Source organism: Salmo salar, chromosome ssa06, assembly GCF_905237065.1.
Source record: "Salmo salar chromosome ssa06, Ssal_v3.1, whole genome shotgun sequence".
Taxonomy (NCBI): domain Eukaryota; kingdom Metazoa; phylum Chordata; class Actinopteri; order Salmoniformes; family Salmonidae; genus Salmo; species Salmo salar.
This window is the reverse complement of record NC_059447.1, coordinates 24,026,208-24,042,720: the sequence shown is the minus strand read 5'-3', so window position 1 is coordinate 24,042,720 and position 16,513 is coordinate 24,026,208. Positions and strand designations below refer to the sequence as shown.

Here is a 16,513-nt window from a genome sequence, read left to right as displayed (position 1 = left end):
AAGAGAGAAAGAGAGATGGAGAGAAACATTTACTCCACATCTACTATAAATTGTACTTGATGGAGAAAACAACCAATTCACCATGCTCTGGTTCAATAACAACAGCATGCTAACCAATTCACCATGCTCTGGTTCAATAACAACAGCATGCTAACCAATTCACCATGCTCTGGTTCAATAACAACAGCATGCTAATCAATTCACCATGCTCTGGTTCAATAACAACAGCATGCTAACCAATTCACCATGCTCTGGTTCAATAACAACAGCATGCTAACCAATTCACCATGCTCTGGTTCAATAACAACAGCATGCTAACCAATTCACCATGCTCTGGTTCAATAACAACAGCATGCTAACCAATTCACCATGCTCTGGTTCAATAACAACAGCATGCTAACCAATTCACCATGCTCTGGTTCAATAACAACAGCATGCTAACCAATGACAGAAACTGACTAAGATTATGCATATGGCCTATTTTCTGTAGCACAGAAAATATTCAAATCATGCCTGTGTGCTGTGCGTTGTTGAATACTTTGCTTGAATCCGCCACCTATGTAAAACTACTGGTCCGCCCGGTGGAAAATGGAGAAAGAGAGAAAAACTAAGAAAACACAGTTTCCTGGTCTGGACATCTGGGCCCCAAACAGGACCCCCCCCCCACACACACACCAAACTGAGAGCCTGGTCGGGAGCCCCCCCTTCCAAAAGTCCCCCATCTCCCTGTGCGTGCCCTTTTTTTCAAATCATTCCCCTAAACTCCTACTAAACACAGGAACACACACGTTTCCCAGCTCTCCCAGGACCCACCCCTCCTCTTTCTTCTCCTCTCTCCAAGCTAAGTGACATGATCCCCCAGCATTATGTTCCTATTAAAACATGTCTAGATCATCACAGGGTACGCAGAAGGTCCGAGTGCAGAAAAAGCAAACAATGTCTGGATGTGTATCCACTGGACCATGGTTTACATTCCCACCACCCCCTCAGGTCTACTTGGTATCCACCAGGAGTTGTGGGGTTATCCAGGTGGAACTTCAGGGCCCTGTTTATACCGTAGTTCTAAACCCAGTTGCTCCAGTTTCAGTTGCTGTGGTGTTAAAGGTTGAAAAGAGAGTGTTGATCAACGTCAATTTAACACAAGAGCTGGAGAAAATAAACAACCACAGAAATAAGTCAAAGGTGACAAAGAGTATGCTGCTCAAAACGTTGTGTAGACTCTTCCAAAAGGGTTCTCGGCTGTCCCCATTGGATAACCATTTTTAGTTTCAACTTATACCCTATTTGGTTCCAGGAACCCAAAACGGTTCAACTTGGAACTAGAAAGGTTCTACCTGGAATCAACAACGGTTCTTCAAAGGGTTCTCCTATGGGGACAGCTGAAGAACCCTTTTAGGTTGTAGATAGCACCTTTTTTCAAAGAGCGTATATATCAGTTGAATTAAGGATGACTTACAGAACCAGCAAACAGAGAGGTATTAGAGTTTATCATGTGCCATGTGAACCAACAAGTACTCCATCCCAACCAGACTACACTAGATCATTCTGGATCATTCTGGATTGAGCTAGTTCTGGTTCTGGTTTTAGTTGTCATAATATCCCAGTAGTGTCATGCTGATGTAATGTTTAGACTGCAGAGGACTTCTAGAACCACTCAAAGTGGAAGGGTGGATCTGTGATGTGAGGAATATTCACACACAATTGCATTTATTCCTTTGTGTTTCACATGTTGTTCAAACATAAACTACAGTATGTAGACTATAGGAAAATCAGCTTCACTGTTGGATGCTTCACACTCCATACGTTTTAGTTTATAGAGATAGCCTACATAGGGGTTTGTCTTCGCAATTGTCTCTCTGTATAAGAAGAAGCATTCAATTCTGGAACATTTTTGTAAGACACAATGAATAAACAAATGAAAGAATGAATGAATACATTAAAACATCTGTTCATTCTTGACCCCTGGAGTAATGTGTACAGGAAGAGAGACCCCCTTCTTTCTCTGAAGAGGCAGGAATGCGATAATTGAAACCGTGTGTGTTGTAGAAACACAGCCGCAGAGAGAGTGTGTGTGTGTGTGTGTGTGTGTGTGTCTTTTCCCAGCTATTGGCCTACACACTGGCTGGTTCCCACTGCTTGTGTGAGTGTTTGTTCTGGGCTTGGAATCAGATACCAATTCACTACCCAGTACCATTCCCTGTCTCATAGAGGCATCCTTATGTTCTGTATTTTTATTACTGGACCAAGCAGAGGTCCTGCAGTATAGCCTACATTGGAGAGGATAATATGATATAATAGTCTAGTTTCTAACATTGTCAGCACACATACACACACACACACACACACACACACACACACACACACACACACACACACACACACACACACACACACACACCACAGAAAATAAAATTCCACCAATTCACCATGCTCTGGTTCAATAACAACAGCATGCTAACCAATTCACCATGCTCTGGTTCAATAACAACAGCATGCTAACCAATTCACCATGCTCTGGTTCAATAACAACAGCATGCTAACCAATTCACCATGCTCTGGTTCAATAACAACAGCATGCTAACCAATTCACCATGCTCTGGTTCAATAACAACAGCATGCTAACCAATTCACCATGCTCTGGTTCAATAACAACAGCATGCTAACCAATGACAGAAACTGACTAAGATTATGCATATGGCCTATTTTCTGTAGCACAGAAAATATTCAAATCATGCCTGTGTGCTGTGCGTTGTTGAATACTTTGCTTGAATCCGCCACCTATGTAAAACTACTGGTCCGCCCGGTGGAAAATGGAGAAAGAGAGAAAAACTAAGAAAACACAGTTTCCTGGTCTGGACATCTGGGCCCCAAACAGGACCCCCCCCTACCCCCCCACACACACACCAAACTGAGAGCCTGGTCGGGAGCCCCCCCCACACACACACACACACACACACACACACACACACACACACAAAATGAGCATATTTTCTTTGTCAATGAAAGAAACCAGATGCAGTGACTTTAGGACGGCGGCAACATTGAGAAATTTGATTGAGTTATTCCCTCACAGATTACAATACAGTACAGCCTGTGAACAGTACAGTCAAATGAGGGCGGGTTTGTAGTCGTTGCTCCACAGGGCGGGACAGATAATGATGACGTACAGTGAAAGCTGCCTGTCTGTCTAGTGGAGAAGGGGAGTCGTGGAGCTCGGATGGGATAGCCTACTCTCCCGATGCTAGTGGAGTGAAGGTGTATCTGCCGGATAATATGCAACCGATCACTCTAGAAAAAAGACGTCGCCGATTCAGTTCCATCTGAAATAGGCTACACTGATGACGGATATCCAAGCGGATTGCCTCGTGATTCAAGCATTGATGGCAAGAAAATAATTTCCCCCAAAACAAGACGCGGCTTCAACCTGTCTGCAAATGCACCCTACAAATTAAAACGCGCATTTCAATAATTTACCCCATATTCATACAACAAGTTTCAGCGATCTTACCTGGTTTTTTGGACCTTTGCATTTTCCCCTTCAGCCATGGACGAAGACAATCAAGGTAACGTTACATCCCATTCACACGCATGTTTATCTTTCATGTGTCGATGTATTGATGTGTACACTAGGATCATTTTCGGCAGGCTACAGCAGGACCCAAGGCCGGTTTAATGACAACAATCAGGTTAACACTGTATTTACATTGAGGTATTGTGATATTTCACATAATAATAATAATAATAATACTATAATCTGCCTATATTATATGTTACAATAGATTTAAGGATGACGTTAGAAAATAAGAATACGAAAATAAATAGAAGGCATTTAGAATGTGAACCTTTATCCCTCTACATTGAGACAATTTACATGTTCACCCTCACTCGTGTGGTATAGCCACCCAGTTATGAGCATGTTTCATGGTTCCATGAGAAGTCATCTGACACAGAACCATCAGTCATCACACAGTGGATGTGTAGCGCGCTAATGCAGGATGGAGGGATATGGATTGACCTATATTCTACGTAAATAAGAACAAACAGGACTGTCACATTCCAGCGGATAGGCATGATGCCTGTATGAATACATCACTGTCACGAGGCTGAATGCAGAACGCATACTCCCTTGGCTTATTACAGTTTTTAACAGTCACTTTGGCACAAATTTCAGAACCTTGTGGTCATTTTTCAAAACTCTTGACACAAAACACAAAACGGTCATCACTTGTAACACAGGCTGTCCAACGTTCAAAACATTGCATTGTGCATTCATATCTTTAAAGGAACCTTGCACTTGCAGAATCATTGGTTCAAATAACTTATTTATCATGAAATACCATAGGAACATTCATTTAGATCACCCACACACAAGATACCGATAGTTTCACTGTGTAGTTGTTCGTACATTCATTAAATATTGTAGTACAAAATGTGTGACCTGATTTAGCTCATCATGGAAGGTTACATTCGATCAGCGAATCAGGTGGCTGCCTGCAACTCAATATATAGTGTATATAGAGTAGAGAGCTTTAGATGTTGTTCGACCAAACATTAGAACATGCGTAATCTAAGCAAATTTGACCGTGGTATGATTGTTGATGCCACACATGGTGATTCCAGCACCTCCTGGGATTTTTACGCACTACAGTCTCTAGAGTTTACAGAGAATGGTGCGATAAACAAAACACATTCAGTGAGCGGCAGTTCTGTGGGCAAAAACACCTTGTTAATGAGAGAGGTCAGAGGAGAATGTCCAGACTCATTCAAGCTAACAGAAAGGCCACAAATGCTCAAATAACAGCTGTTTAAAACAGGGGTGTGCATAAGGGCATCTCTTAACGTACAACACCGTGAATAATTCAGGCTGTTGTGGAGGCAAAAGGGGGTCCTACCCAGTACTAGATAGGTGTACCTAATAAAGTGGCCGGTGAGTGTACAGCGATGTCGAATCTGAAAACATGGTCTGGAAAGGGGCACATGGGAACATAGGAACAGTGTCCAATAAAGAATGATGATGAAATATTACATCCATAGATAATGTAGTCCAATTGGTTCATGTTCCACGGTAATTGGTATCAATGGATCTCGTTATCCTGAAACTTTCATGATCTAAACATGGAATATTGTTTGTCAGTTTCCATAAAACCATGCATTAAGAGTAATGCAACAGTTACTTATCATTTTTGAGCAGTTGTATCAATTGATAGTTAGATCATTGTAATGAAATGAATAGACAGTCATCTCAGATGTAATGTGTGAATTGCATTTTGAAATGGTAATACTTTGATGTTAAGTTGTGTCATTTTGAACAGGTGATTTTAGTTCAATGAACAAATGATCTTAGCTTTATGTGTATTGTATCCAAGCAATTGGAAAAAGTGTTAAGAGTTTTGCAAAATGTTCATTTTGATCATTGGTTGTGAGTTTTGTGTCTAGAGTTTTGAAAAATGACATTAAGGTTCCGAAATTAGTACCAAAGTGATTATAAAAAACTGTATTAAGACTTTAAGTCAGCAGGTCAGTTACACACACATTCCAGGCAAGCTCAACAGGTCGTTCCATATGTAGGGAAGGCTAATTCAAGCATTGCTCAGTGATATATAAAGTTATGACGAATTGAAGAGTGCTCTCTCTGGCTCAGTTCCATGACTAGATGCTTTGTGTGTGTGTGTGTGTGTGTGTGTGTGTGTGTGTGTGTGTGTGTGTGTGTGTGTGTGTGTGTGTGTGTGTGTGTGTGTGTGTGTGTGTGTGTGTGTGTGTGTGTGTGTGTGTGTGTGTGTGTGTGTGTGTGTGGACATAAGCACAATCGGCTCAGTAGGCTACACATAATTTGGATCTCTCTATTTGAGTCCCGACCCACCTTTTGAGAAAACACTGATCTACAGCTCTTGCTAGGCCCCTTTACTGTTTAGTCCAGAGCTATGTGATGTATGTTATTCACTGTGGCAGAGTGGAGCGAGGGAAGAGGGTACAGAGCCCTCATTGTGCTGCTATCAAAGTGCTTCCCCTCCAGTGGTGGGTGGGAGACGTCAGCAGCAGCACAGACACACACACACCACAGACAGACACGATAGACAGACATCACAGACATATTGTATGGTCCTGTGATGCCAACCAGAGATAATTGACAGTTAGACAGCCGAGAGAGGAAGACCGAACCCATTCCATCCTATCCCTGTTCCCCCTCTCCCTCACGGCAGTCTTCCCTAATACAGAGAGAGAGAGAGAGAGAGAGAGAGGATAGATTGTGGTCTGGAATGATAAGAGAGGTGTCAGTGTGTTTATTTGTGTGTGATAGAGGGGATCTCTGTGTGTGTGTGTTGGAGGGGATGTGTGTGTGTGTTGGAGGGGATGTGTGTGTGTGTTGGAGGGGATGTGTGGGTGTTGGAGGGGATGTGTGTGTGTGTTGGAGGGGATGTGTGTGTGTGTGTGTGTGTGTGTGTATATGTGTTGGAGGGGATGTGTGTGTGTTGGAGGGGATGTGTGGGTGTTGGAGGGGATGTGTGTGTATATGTGTTGGAGGGGATGTGTGTGTGTGTTGGAGGGGATGTGTGTGTGTTGGAGGGGATGTGTGTGTGTTTGTGTGTGTGTATATGTGTTGGAGGGGATGTGTGTGTGTGTGTATATGTGTTGGAGGGGATGTGTGTGTGTGTGTGTGTGTATGTCCTGGAAGGATACGCATAGCACCACATATGCCAGTTCTGCAGACAGTTGATGAGAGAGAGAGAGAGAGAAAGACCACCGGGCTTATTGTCTAGCACGCTTGGCTTGATTTAGGACACATGAAGGACATCATCATCACCAATCATTAGTGATCTCCTCACCCGAGATCTACAGTATATACACTATATGCCTGAACAGAACCAGAGCTTACCAGGGACACTGAGGAGAGACAGCCCAGGGAGGAGGTGATTAGGCTGGGTAGCAGGGCAGAGTGGGTGAGAGATGGTTCCTGGCTCTGCTCTATGGGATACTGTCTGTGACACGCCGGGTGTGAGGCGGTCGACAGGAGTCCTGCTGGGCCAGTGTGATTAACACACACACGCACGCACGCACGCCAGGCCAGGCCAGATGGAGAGAGGGATATGGAGAGTAGGAGAATGAGAGAGCGGCCAAAGGATAATAGAGAGAACAGATAGAAATCAAGTGGTAGACAGAGAGAGAGAGGGAGGGAGTCAGAGAGCGAGAGAGAGAGGGAGGGAGGGAGGAAGAGGAGGGAAGGTTGGAGACAGGCCAGTGCAGGGATGAGTACATATTCCTCAATCAATTCTTCAGTCTATTACTGGATTTCCGTTCAATAAAACTCCTATCTGTTGTGTGATGATTAGCTAACTGTGGGTGGTAGTAGTGATGTGATGATTAGCTAACTGTGGGTGGTAGTAGTGATGTGATGATTAGCTAACTGTGGGTGGTAGTAGTGATGTGCTGTACTCCTCTCCACCAGTGTTCATCCCCACCAGTGAGGCCTTATAGGAGAGAGCAGAGCACTCCTCATTCTCTCTCACACACACACACACACACACACACACACACACACACACACACACACACACACACACACACACACACACACACACACACACACACACACACACACAGGCGTTATAAAACTCTGGGCAGCAGCAGAAACGAAGGTGATTGAATCCGTCTGACATGCATGACACTCCACAATACGATGCTTCTCCTCAGACACCTGCTCTGATTGGTGCCTCACTGCTGCTTTGTTTAATCCACTCATTTTACATGAAGCAGAAGACTCTAATGACCAATTCTGAGCGGAACATTTGAACAGATTAAATGAACAGTGTGTTTATTAGCAGTGTCATTTCTACTAGCTTCAACTGTGGCACTTGAGAGTGTGTGTGTGTGTGTGTGTGTGTGTGTGTGTGTGTGTGTGCACAGCATTGACTGGTAGAGTGAGAGACCATATGGAATGAATCAGTGTTTTTATCCCTTTAGTTACGTTCACAGCATGTCTACCGACGGACTGTGTGTCTGTGTGTGTATGTTTGGCCACAAACCTCTCTGTTTACTCAGTGCGAAAACCGACCATTTTCATTGGCTACGCTTGTGTGCCCGTGCAGCCGCGAGGTTATGCCATGCACGCTCCTGGCTAGCCGAGGCGAGACACCTTCCACCTCGGAGGCGTATCTCAATAGTCTGATATGGCTTCCTCTGCTTGTCTCCTTGTCTCCTGTCCTTCATCTGCACTAATGAAGAATTGGACATTAAGCACCAACTACACTCAGCCACAGTATTTATTTATTTGACCTGAAGGCCTGCTATGCCCTCTACTCTGACCAACCCACATTCAGGATAGAAGTGGAGGAAGCAACGGTCCCAGACCTTCTCGTGTGCTTGCTTCTGTGGACGGCAAAATGGCTTCAGACAGAGAATGTTAAGGAGGTTGTTTGTTTACGTTTGGTCTTTGGAATAGATGGGGCGTCTCTGGACCTCCGTGTTTACCCAAGGCCCACCCTCTGTGAAGTAGCTAAGAGAAGTGCAGCTGAAAAGTTGATGGGTCACGGTTCAATGACTATATGAGCTCTCCACAATTTAGAGAAGCTCACGCTTAGCTGGTCCAGCAAGAAGACGTCCCTTTGCTCTGTTGCAGCACAGAGCTCACATTGTGCCGATCCACCATTTATTCAGGTGGACTGGAGTCCTTCAAAGTATGTCACAGCACAGTGGCCTGCCAAACTGACTGGCCCTCCCAGGGCTCCACTGACCTGATCAGTGGGTCAAGAGCTTGGGACTAGAAGGTTCTCTCTACATTTTTGTCAAAATTGAGTTGTTGACGTAGCCTTTTTCTGTTCAATGTTCTCTACTTATATAGTACAGTAAATACTCCAATTCACGTTGTTAAGATAAAAATTCATGACACCAGTCAAACCAATGAGCATTCAGAACTTTAAGGCCAATTATCTCAGAATCATTGCAGATAGAACCTTATAGTTCCAACCCACACGGCACACACTGGTTAAATCAACATTGTTTCCACGTCATTTTAATGAAATGACGTGGAACCAACGTGGTATAGACGTTAAAATGACCTCTGCCCAGTGGGAAGCTCTCAATGTGTCTGTATGGCATGACAACAATAGTGAGGGCACTAAAGCACATGCAGAGCTGGGACCAGCTCTGGTTTACTACTGCAGTTCTGCAGAAATAGATTGGATCCCAGCAGGCCAGTCTGGATTTAGACTACCACAACTGGATTCAAAGGAAAAAGTACCAACCAAAAATAATATGAAGACTACATTTTATTGGTAATAGTGCCTATGTGTTCCACGTCTCTCCATCTCTCTGTCTGCTGGCTGCTGACTGTGGGCTGCTGACTGTGGGCTGCTGACTGTGGGCTGCTGACTGTGGGCTGCTGACTGTGGGCTGCTGACTGTGGGCTGCTGACTGTGGGCTGCTGACTGTGGGCTGCTGACTGCTGGCTGCTGACTGCTGGCTGCTGACTGCGGGCTGTGGGCTGCTGACTGTGGGCTGCTGACTGTGGGCTGCTGACTGTGGGCATGGTCAACACCCACTGCTGCCCCAATCAGTTACTTCTCAACCTAACCCTGAAGGGCCACCACCAGTCAGCCAGACTGGTCAATACTACGTCCCATAGCCTCTCTCTCCTTCTATCTGAGTTTAACAGCCATTTCCTTTCCAGTCTAAATATACTGTATATCAGTCTAAATATATATCTTATACATTGATTGGTGGGTTGTCTGGTTCTCCACCCAGGCCTCCCTGTGTGATTCAGCCCAGTGTGAGTCACCTCTGTCAGGCTGGGCTCTGTGTTGTGACTGCTGGGTGGTTGTCACCAACCTGATGCCCTGCTGGCTGTATAACAGAGACCTTGTTTGGCCTGGCTCAATATCTGATCATACAAACAGACACAGCAGAGAGGGGAGTTGATACTGTACGGTGGATGGGTTGAGTGGGTGTGTGTGTGTGTGTGTGTGGCCAGAGAGGTTTCAAGTCAATAAGTCACCATCTTATAACTTAAAACACACTGTTCCTATCACACACACCCTACTATAGGTCCAAACAAGCAGATGTTTCTATTGCATTTAACCTTTATTCACCCAGGTTAATGTTATTGAGATATGATCTCTTTTTTAAGAGAGACTGAATGATGTCAAGTCCACATTTTGAATGGTGGAGTGCAGTTATATGTCTATACAGTAAATTGGAGTTAGTTAAGTTGGAGTTTTGGGATTATTGACAGATGGGCCCACATGGAAGTTGAATCAGTTTCTCTCTCAGTGGATTTGATAGGGTTTGAAGGGTAGATGTAGCTGCGTAAATGCGCTCTGTGTTCTGTTGTGTTAGGAGAGACTGGGGAAATCCTCCTGAACCTCAGCACTGTTTTCTCAATCTTAAAAAAGGGGTCTAAGAAATGTTTCTAAGTGAGTGCGGTGTGCGTGGCAGGAATCTGTGAACTGTTGTGTCCCAGCAGAAGGGTCCTAGTGTTGGAGAGAGCACGCAGAGGTTCTACAGCCATCATTCCTCTCCAGTCCATGTTCCCTCCCTGGCTGGCTGATATACGGGGCTGCGTAGTAAAGGGTTCCACATGAAGAATGGTTGAATAGATTAAAAACAGACCTAGACAAGGCCTACAATACGGAGGTTTGGGGTGTGTGAGTGTGGGTGGGGGGGGGGCAGCGTGTGTGTGTGTGGGAGGGGGATTTTGGAAGCGTGAGGCAAATTGAGCTCTATTTTTCTCCTCTCTCTCAGAGCGTGCGAAAACTCCCAGGAGTCCTGGGTCATATGTTGAAAAGAATATTTGCGGGAAGAACAGCCCCCTCTCCAGTCTGGGCTTTGTCGGCCCTCAAGTTCAAGGTTCTGTCTGTGCCTGTGTGCGTCTGTCTATGCGTGCATTCGTGCCTGCATGTGTTACATGTTGGCTTTTGGGGAAGGGAAGGGAAGAGAAGGCCGACCAGAGTGGAGCGGAGGAAAAGGCACGGCTGGAACAGTTATGTAAGGGATCATAGATTGTAAAAGCTGCTGAAGATGCAGGAAAAAGGTGTCACTACAGCCAGCCAGCATGCCAGGACATCCAGTCCCCCTCTGTCTCCAAACACACAGGATCTTATAACCTCTGGTTTCCTCAGGCTAAATGGGTCCTTCAAATGGATGGATCATTTGGGGTGGCCAGAACAGAGACTATTTATCCCCAGTATGTACTTTTATCCTTTTGACAATGGTGTTACTTTTCTAGGGATAGATTGGTGTTGGCTGGAGTGAGGAGTGTATCTTCCTGAAAATGCTTTTATCCTCTTGACCACTGTCTTGTCTTCACGTCAGGTTTGATATGCACTGTTGGTTTTTGAGCTTGCAGCTTACTGGAAAGAAATGTACTTTGTGCATTTGTGATGGCAGGACACTGAATCAACAGTATAGTGCTGTACTACATAATCTGTCCATCTCAGTGCTCTCTCCTCTCCTCTCCTCTCCTCTCCTCTCCTCTCCTCTCCTCTCCTCTCCTCTCCTCTCCTCTCCTCTCCTCTCCTCTCCTCTCCTCTCCTCTCCTCTCCTCTCCTCTCCTCTCCTCTCCTCTCCTTTGCTCTATAAGAGGATGTGTACAGTAATGCTTATTCTGGACCAGCATGTCAGTAGAGTAGACCATGCTCTGTCTGTCTCTCACTCTCTGTCTGTCTCTCGCTCTCTGTCTGCCTCTCGCTCTCTGTCTGCCTCTCGCTCTCTGTCTGCCTCTCGCTCTCTGTCTGCCTCTCGCTCTCTGTCTGCCTCTCGCTCTCTGTCTGCCTCTCGCTCTCTGTCAGCCTCTCGCTCTCTGTCAGCCTCTCGCTCTCTGCCTGCCTCTCGCTCTCTCTGTCTGCCTCTCGCTCTCTCTGTCTGCCTCTCGCTCTCTCTGTCTGCCTCTCGCTCTCTCTGTCTGCCTCTCGCTCTCTCTGTCTGCCTCTCGCTCTCTCTGTCTGTCTCTGTCTGTCTCTCGCTCTCTTCATCTCTCTCTCTCTCTCTCTCTCTCTCTCTCCTTGTGTTCTGTGCCATGGTAGATCTGCACAAACTACTTTTTCTCTGGTGTAAAATACAGCCTCATCATGTAAAATGAATGTGTTGTTTAGTTGTGAGGAGAGGGATCAGCAGGTTCTGCTTCTGCTGTGGTGTTGCAGTAGTAGTACTCATACTCTTCCCCCGTGGAGATATATATATATACTGCTCAAAAAAATAAAGGGAACACTTAAACAACACATCCTAGATCTGAATGAAAGAAATAATCTTATTAAATACTTTTTTCTTTACATAGTTGAATGTGCTGACAACAAAATCACACCAAAATAATCAATGGAAATCCAATTTATCAACCCATGGAGGTCTGGATTTGGAGTCACACTCAAAATTAAAGTGGAAAACCACACTACAGGCTGATACAACTTTGATGTAATGTCATTAAAACAAGTCAAAATGAGGCTCAGTAGTGTGTGTGGCCTCCACGTGCCTGTATGACCTCCCTAAAACGCCTGGGCATGCTCCTGATGAGGTGGCGGATGGTCTCCTGAGGGATCTCCTCCCAGACCTGGACTAAAGCATCTGCCAACTCCTGGACAGTCTGTGGTGCAACGTGGCGTTGGTGGATAGAGCGAGATATGATGTCCCAGATGTGCTCAATTGGATTCAGGTCTGGGGAACGGGCGGGCCAGTCCATAGCATCAATGCCTTCCTCTTGCAGGAACTGCTGACACACTCCAGCCACATGAGGTCTAGCATTGTCTTGCATTAGGAGGAACCCAGGGCCAACCGCACCAGCATATGGTCTCACAAGGGGTCTGAGGATCTCATCTCGGTACCTAATGGCAGTCAGGCTACCTCTGGCGAGCACATGGAGGGCTGTGCGGCCCCCCAAAGAAATGCCACCCCGCACCATGACTGACCCACCGCCAAACCGGTCATGCTGGAGGATGTTGCAGGTAGCAGAATGTTCTCCACGGTGTCTCCAGACTCTGTCACATCTGGTACGTGCTCAGTGTGAACCTGCTTTCATCTGTGAAGAGCACAGGGCGCCAGTGGCGAATTTGCCAATCTTGGTGTTCTCTGGCAAATGCCAAACGTCCTGCACGGTGTTGGGCTGTAAGCACAACCCACACCTGTGGACGTCGGGCCCTCATACCACCCTCATGGAGTCTGTTTCTGACCATTTGAGCAGACACATGCACATTTGTGGCCTGCTGGAGGTCATTTTGCAGGGCTCTGGCAGTGCTCCTGCTGCTCCTCCTTGCACAAAGGCGGAGGTAGCGGTCCTGCTGCTGGGTTGTTGCCCTCCTACGGCCTCCTCCACGTCTCCTGATGTACTGGCCTGTCTCCTGGTAGCGCCTCCATGCTCTGGACACTACGCTGACAGACACAGCAAACCTTCTTGCCACAGCTCGCATTGATGTGCCATCCTGGATGAGCTGCATTACCTGAGCCACTTGTGTGGGTTGTAGACTCCGTCTCATGCTACCACTAGAGTGAAATCACCGCCAGCATTCAAAAGTGACCAAAACATCAGCCAGGAAGTATAGGAACTGAGAAGTGTTATGTGGTCACCACCTGCAGAACCACTCCTTTATTGGGGGTATCTTGCTAATTGCCTATAATTTCCACCTGTTGTCTATTCCATTTGCACAACAGCATGTGAAATGTATTGTCAATCAGTGTTGCTTCCTAAGTGGACAGTTTGATTTCACAGAAGTGTGATTGACTTGGAGTTACATTGTGTTGTTTAAGTGTTCCCTTTATTTTTTTGAGCAATATGTATGTATGTATGTATGTATGTATGTATGTATGTATGTATGTATGTATGTATGTATGTATGTATGTATGTATGTATGTATGTATGTATGTATGTATGTATGTATGTATGTATGTATATGTATATGTATATATATGTGTTGGTTGTGTTTGTCACAGCAAAACACCTCATAGTCAGTACCCAGCGGGGCCAGCCATATGACGAACAGGGACCCTCTGCATGACCTGCCTGTGTGTGTGTGTGGCTTTATGAGTGTACTGTATATATAGTGAGTGTTTAGGAGTATTCAGAGCAAAGTGAATGCTGCAGTTACCATGTATATAGTACTCAGCCAAAGTAGGTTGGTGGTGGAGGGCTCAGCCCCAGCTGTGTGTACAGTATCTCACGGTTTCCCACTCCCATGGACCAGGATGAGATAGCAGTTAATTGTGTGTGTATGTGCTTTGATGTGTGTGTGTGTGTGCATTTGTGCGTGTGTGTTTGTGTGTAGATGGAGAGGATTACCGGCTGCTGCAAGCCCTCTCCATGCTTAAACAAATGGGGGAGATGAGCTCTGGAGGGACGGGGACAGTTAGTGGATTAAGGGTCATAGGCTGGAGCTGCTGGCTGTCACCTTCCTACACCCAACTGGAGCTGCTGGCTGTCACCTCCCTACATCCAACTGGATCTGCTGGCTGTCACCTTCCTACATCCAACTGGAGCTGCTGGCTGTCACCTTCCTACATCCAACTGGAGCTGCTGGCTGTCACCTCCCTACACCCAACTGGAGCTGCTGGCTGTCACCTCCCTACATCCAACTGGAGCTGCTGGCTGTCACCTTCCTTCATCCAACTGGAGCTGCTGGCTGTCACCTCCCTACATCCAACTGGAGCTGCTGGCTGTCACCTCCCTACATCCAACTGGAGCTGCTGGCTGTCACCTCCCTACATCCAACTGGAGCTGCTGGCTGTCACCTCCCTACATCCAACTGGAGCTGCTGGCTGTCACCTTCCTACATCCAACTGGAGCTGCTGGCTGTCACCTCCCTACATCCAACTGGAGCTGCTGGCTGTCACCTTCCTACATCCAACTGGAGCTGCTGGCTGTCACCTCCCTACACCCAACTGGAGCTGCTGGCTGTCACCTTCCTACATCCAACCTTCCTTCATCCAACTGGAGCTGCTGGCTGTCACCTCCCTACACCCAACTGGAGCTGCTGGCTGTCACCTTCCTACATCCAACTGGAGCTGCTGGCTGTCACCTCCCTACATCCAACTGGAGCTGCTGGCTGTCACCTTCCTACATCCAACTGGAGCTGCTGGCTGTCACCTCCCTACATCCAACTGGAGCTGCTGGCTGTCACCTTCCTACATCCAACTGGAGCTGCTGGATGTCACCTCCCTACACCCAACTGGAGCTGCTGGCTGTCACCTCCCTACACCCAACTGGAGCTGCTGGCTGTCACCTCCCTACACCCAACTGGAGCTGCTGGCTGTCACCTTCCTACACCCAACTGGAGCTGCTGGCTGTCACCTTCCTACACCCAACTGGAGCTGCTGGCTGTCACCTTCCTACATCCAACTGGAGCTGCTGGCTGTCACCTTCCTACACCCAACTGGAGATGTGGGCTGAATGGAGAGACACCAAACAGGATACAAACATGACAGAGATGAGAAACCATCCCTTTCTTCACAAATACAGGAAATGTACATCACTACTACATTGAGACTTTGGTCCCACTATATTTAGATGGTCTACAGATGGTCATACTATCAACACGCTATATGTTGATAAGCAAACACTTACTAAGGTTAAGGTTAGGTTTAGAATAAGGGTTAAGGTTAGGGTTAGTGGATAGTTAGTTGACATGATGTTGACAGTTATTGAACATCTACTGAACATCTACAAACCATCTCCTTGGGACTATCCAAATAAAGTGTTACCAAGACTTTCCCCATGTCAATAATGAGATGAGAAGCCTGATCCTTGATCTGATTTAACAAAGTCCCCTGACTACATATACGGCATACCAATCAGGGATCTTTCTGCCATTGTAATCCATTGAAGTCCAAACAGTGTCAGAAAAACATTTTCAGGATGGAAAAAAGATTTAAGTGATTAACTTAAATGATTAAAACCAGATATCAATTATGTAGAAAAGATAATGGACCCGTATATATTTGAATACAATAATCTTTGTGTCAAGGGGGTACTCAAGGAAGCAGGAGGGGTGAAGTCAGGCGCCGGAGACAAATGTCCGTGAACACACGTTTAATGGGCGTAATCCTCAAACAGCCAAAAACAGGCAAGGCAGGGCAGCAATACAAAAACAACAGTATGAGCCTGAAAGCAAAGTAGGGGAGCAGCACAAACTCATCAGCCTTATAAATACACAGGCAGAGGAAAAACACCTAACCCCAGTCTAACCAACCTGACGAAACGCACAAAAAACAAACCTAAACAGAAAGACTAAATAACCCCCCACTAATGAACTAACACAACACAGGTGCAAACCTAAACTAGACCTAACAAAAGGAAAATGAACAGAGGATCGGTGGCAGCTAGTAGGCCGGCGGCGCCGAGCGCCGCCCGAACGGGGAGTGGCGCCACCTTCAGTCGACGTTGTGACACTTTGAGAACTGAAAATAATATGTAGGCAGTCAAGGAGAACTGAAAATTCCCAAAACAATGAATTTATCAGTATTCATTTTGTTTTTATGTTTGAGCAAAATAACACAGGATTAGCCATAGCAAAATGCATAGAATTGCAGGAAATTTGCTTTA

At 46.0% G+C, this 16,513-nt stretch overlaps 1 protein-coding gene across 1 annotated transcript in view; it reads left to right on the top strand.

Moving 5' to 3' along the window:
* The first annotated feature begins 3,191 nt into the window (after nucleotides 1-3,191).
* The window catches only part of LOC106606720 (cytohesin-3), a 51,986-nt gene continuing 38,664 nt past the window's right edge, over nucleotides 3,192-16,513 (top strand). The window contains exon 1 of the mRNA XM_045720007.1: nucleotides 3,192-3,563. Within this exon, the coding sequence (XP_045575963.1) occupies nucleotides 3,545-3,563 (19 nt within the window). The 5' untranslated portion in view covers nucleotides 3,192-3,544. The remainder of the gene's footprint in view (nucleotides 3,564-16,513) is intronic.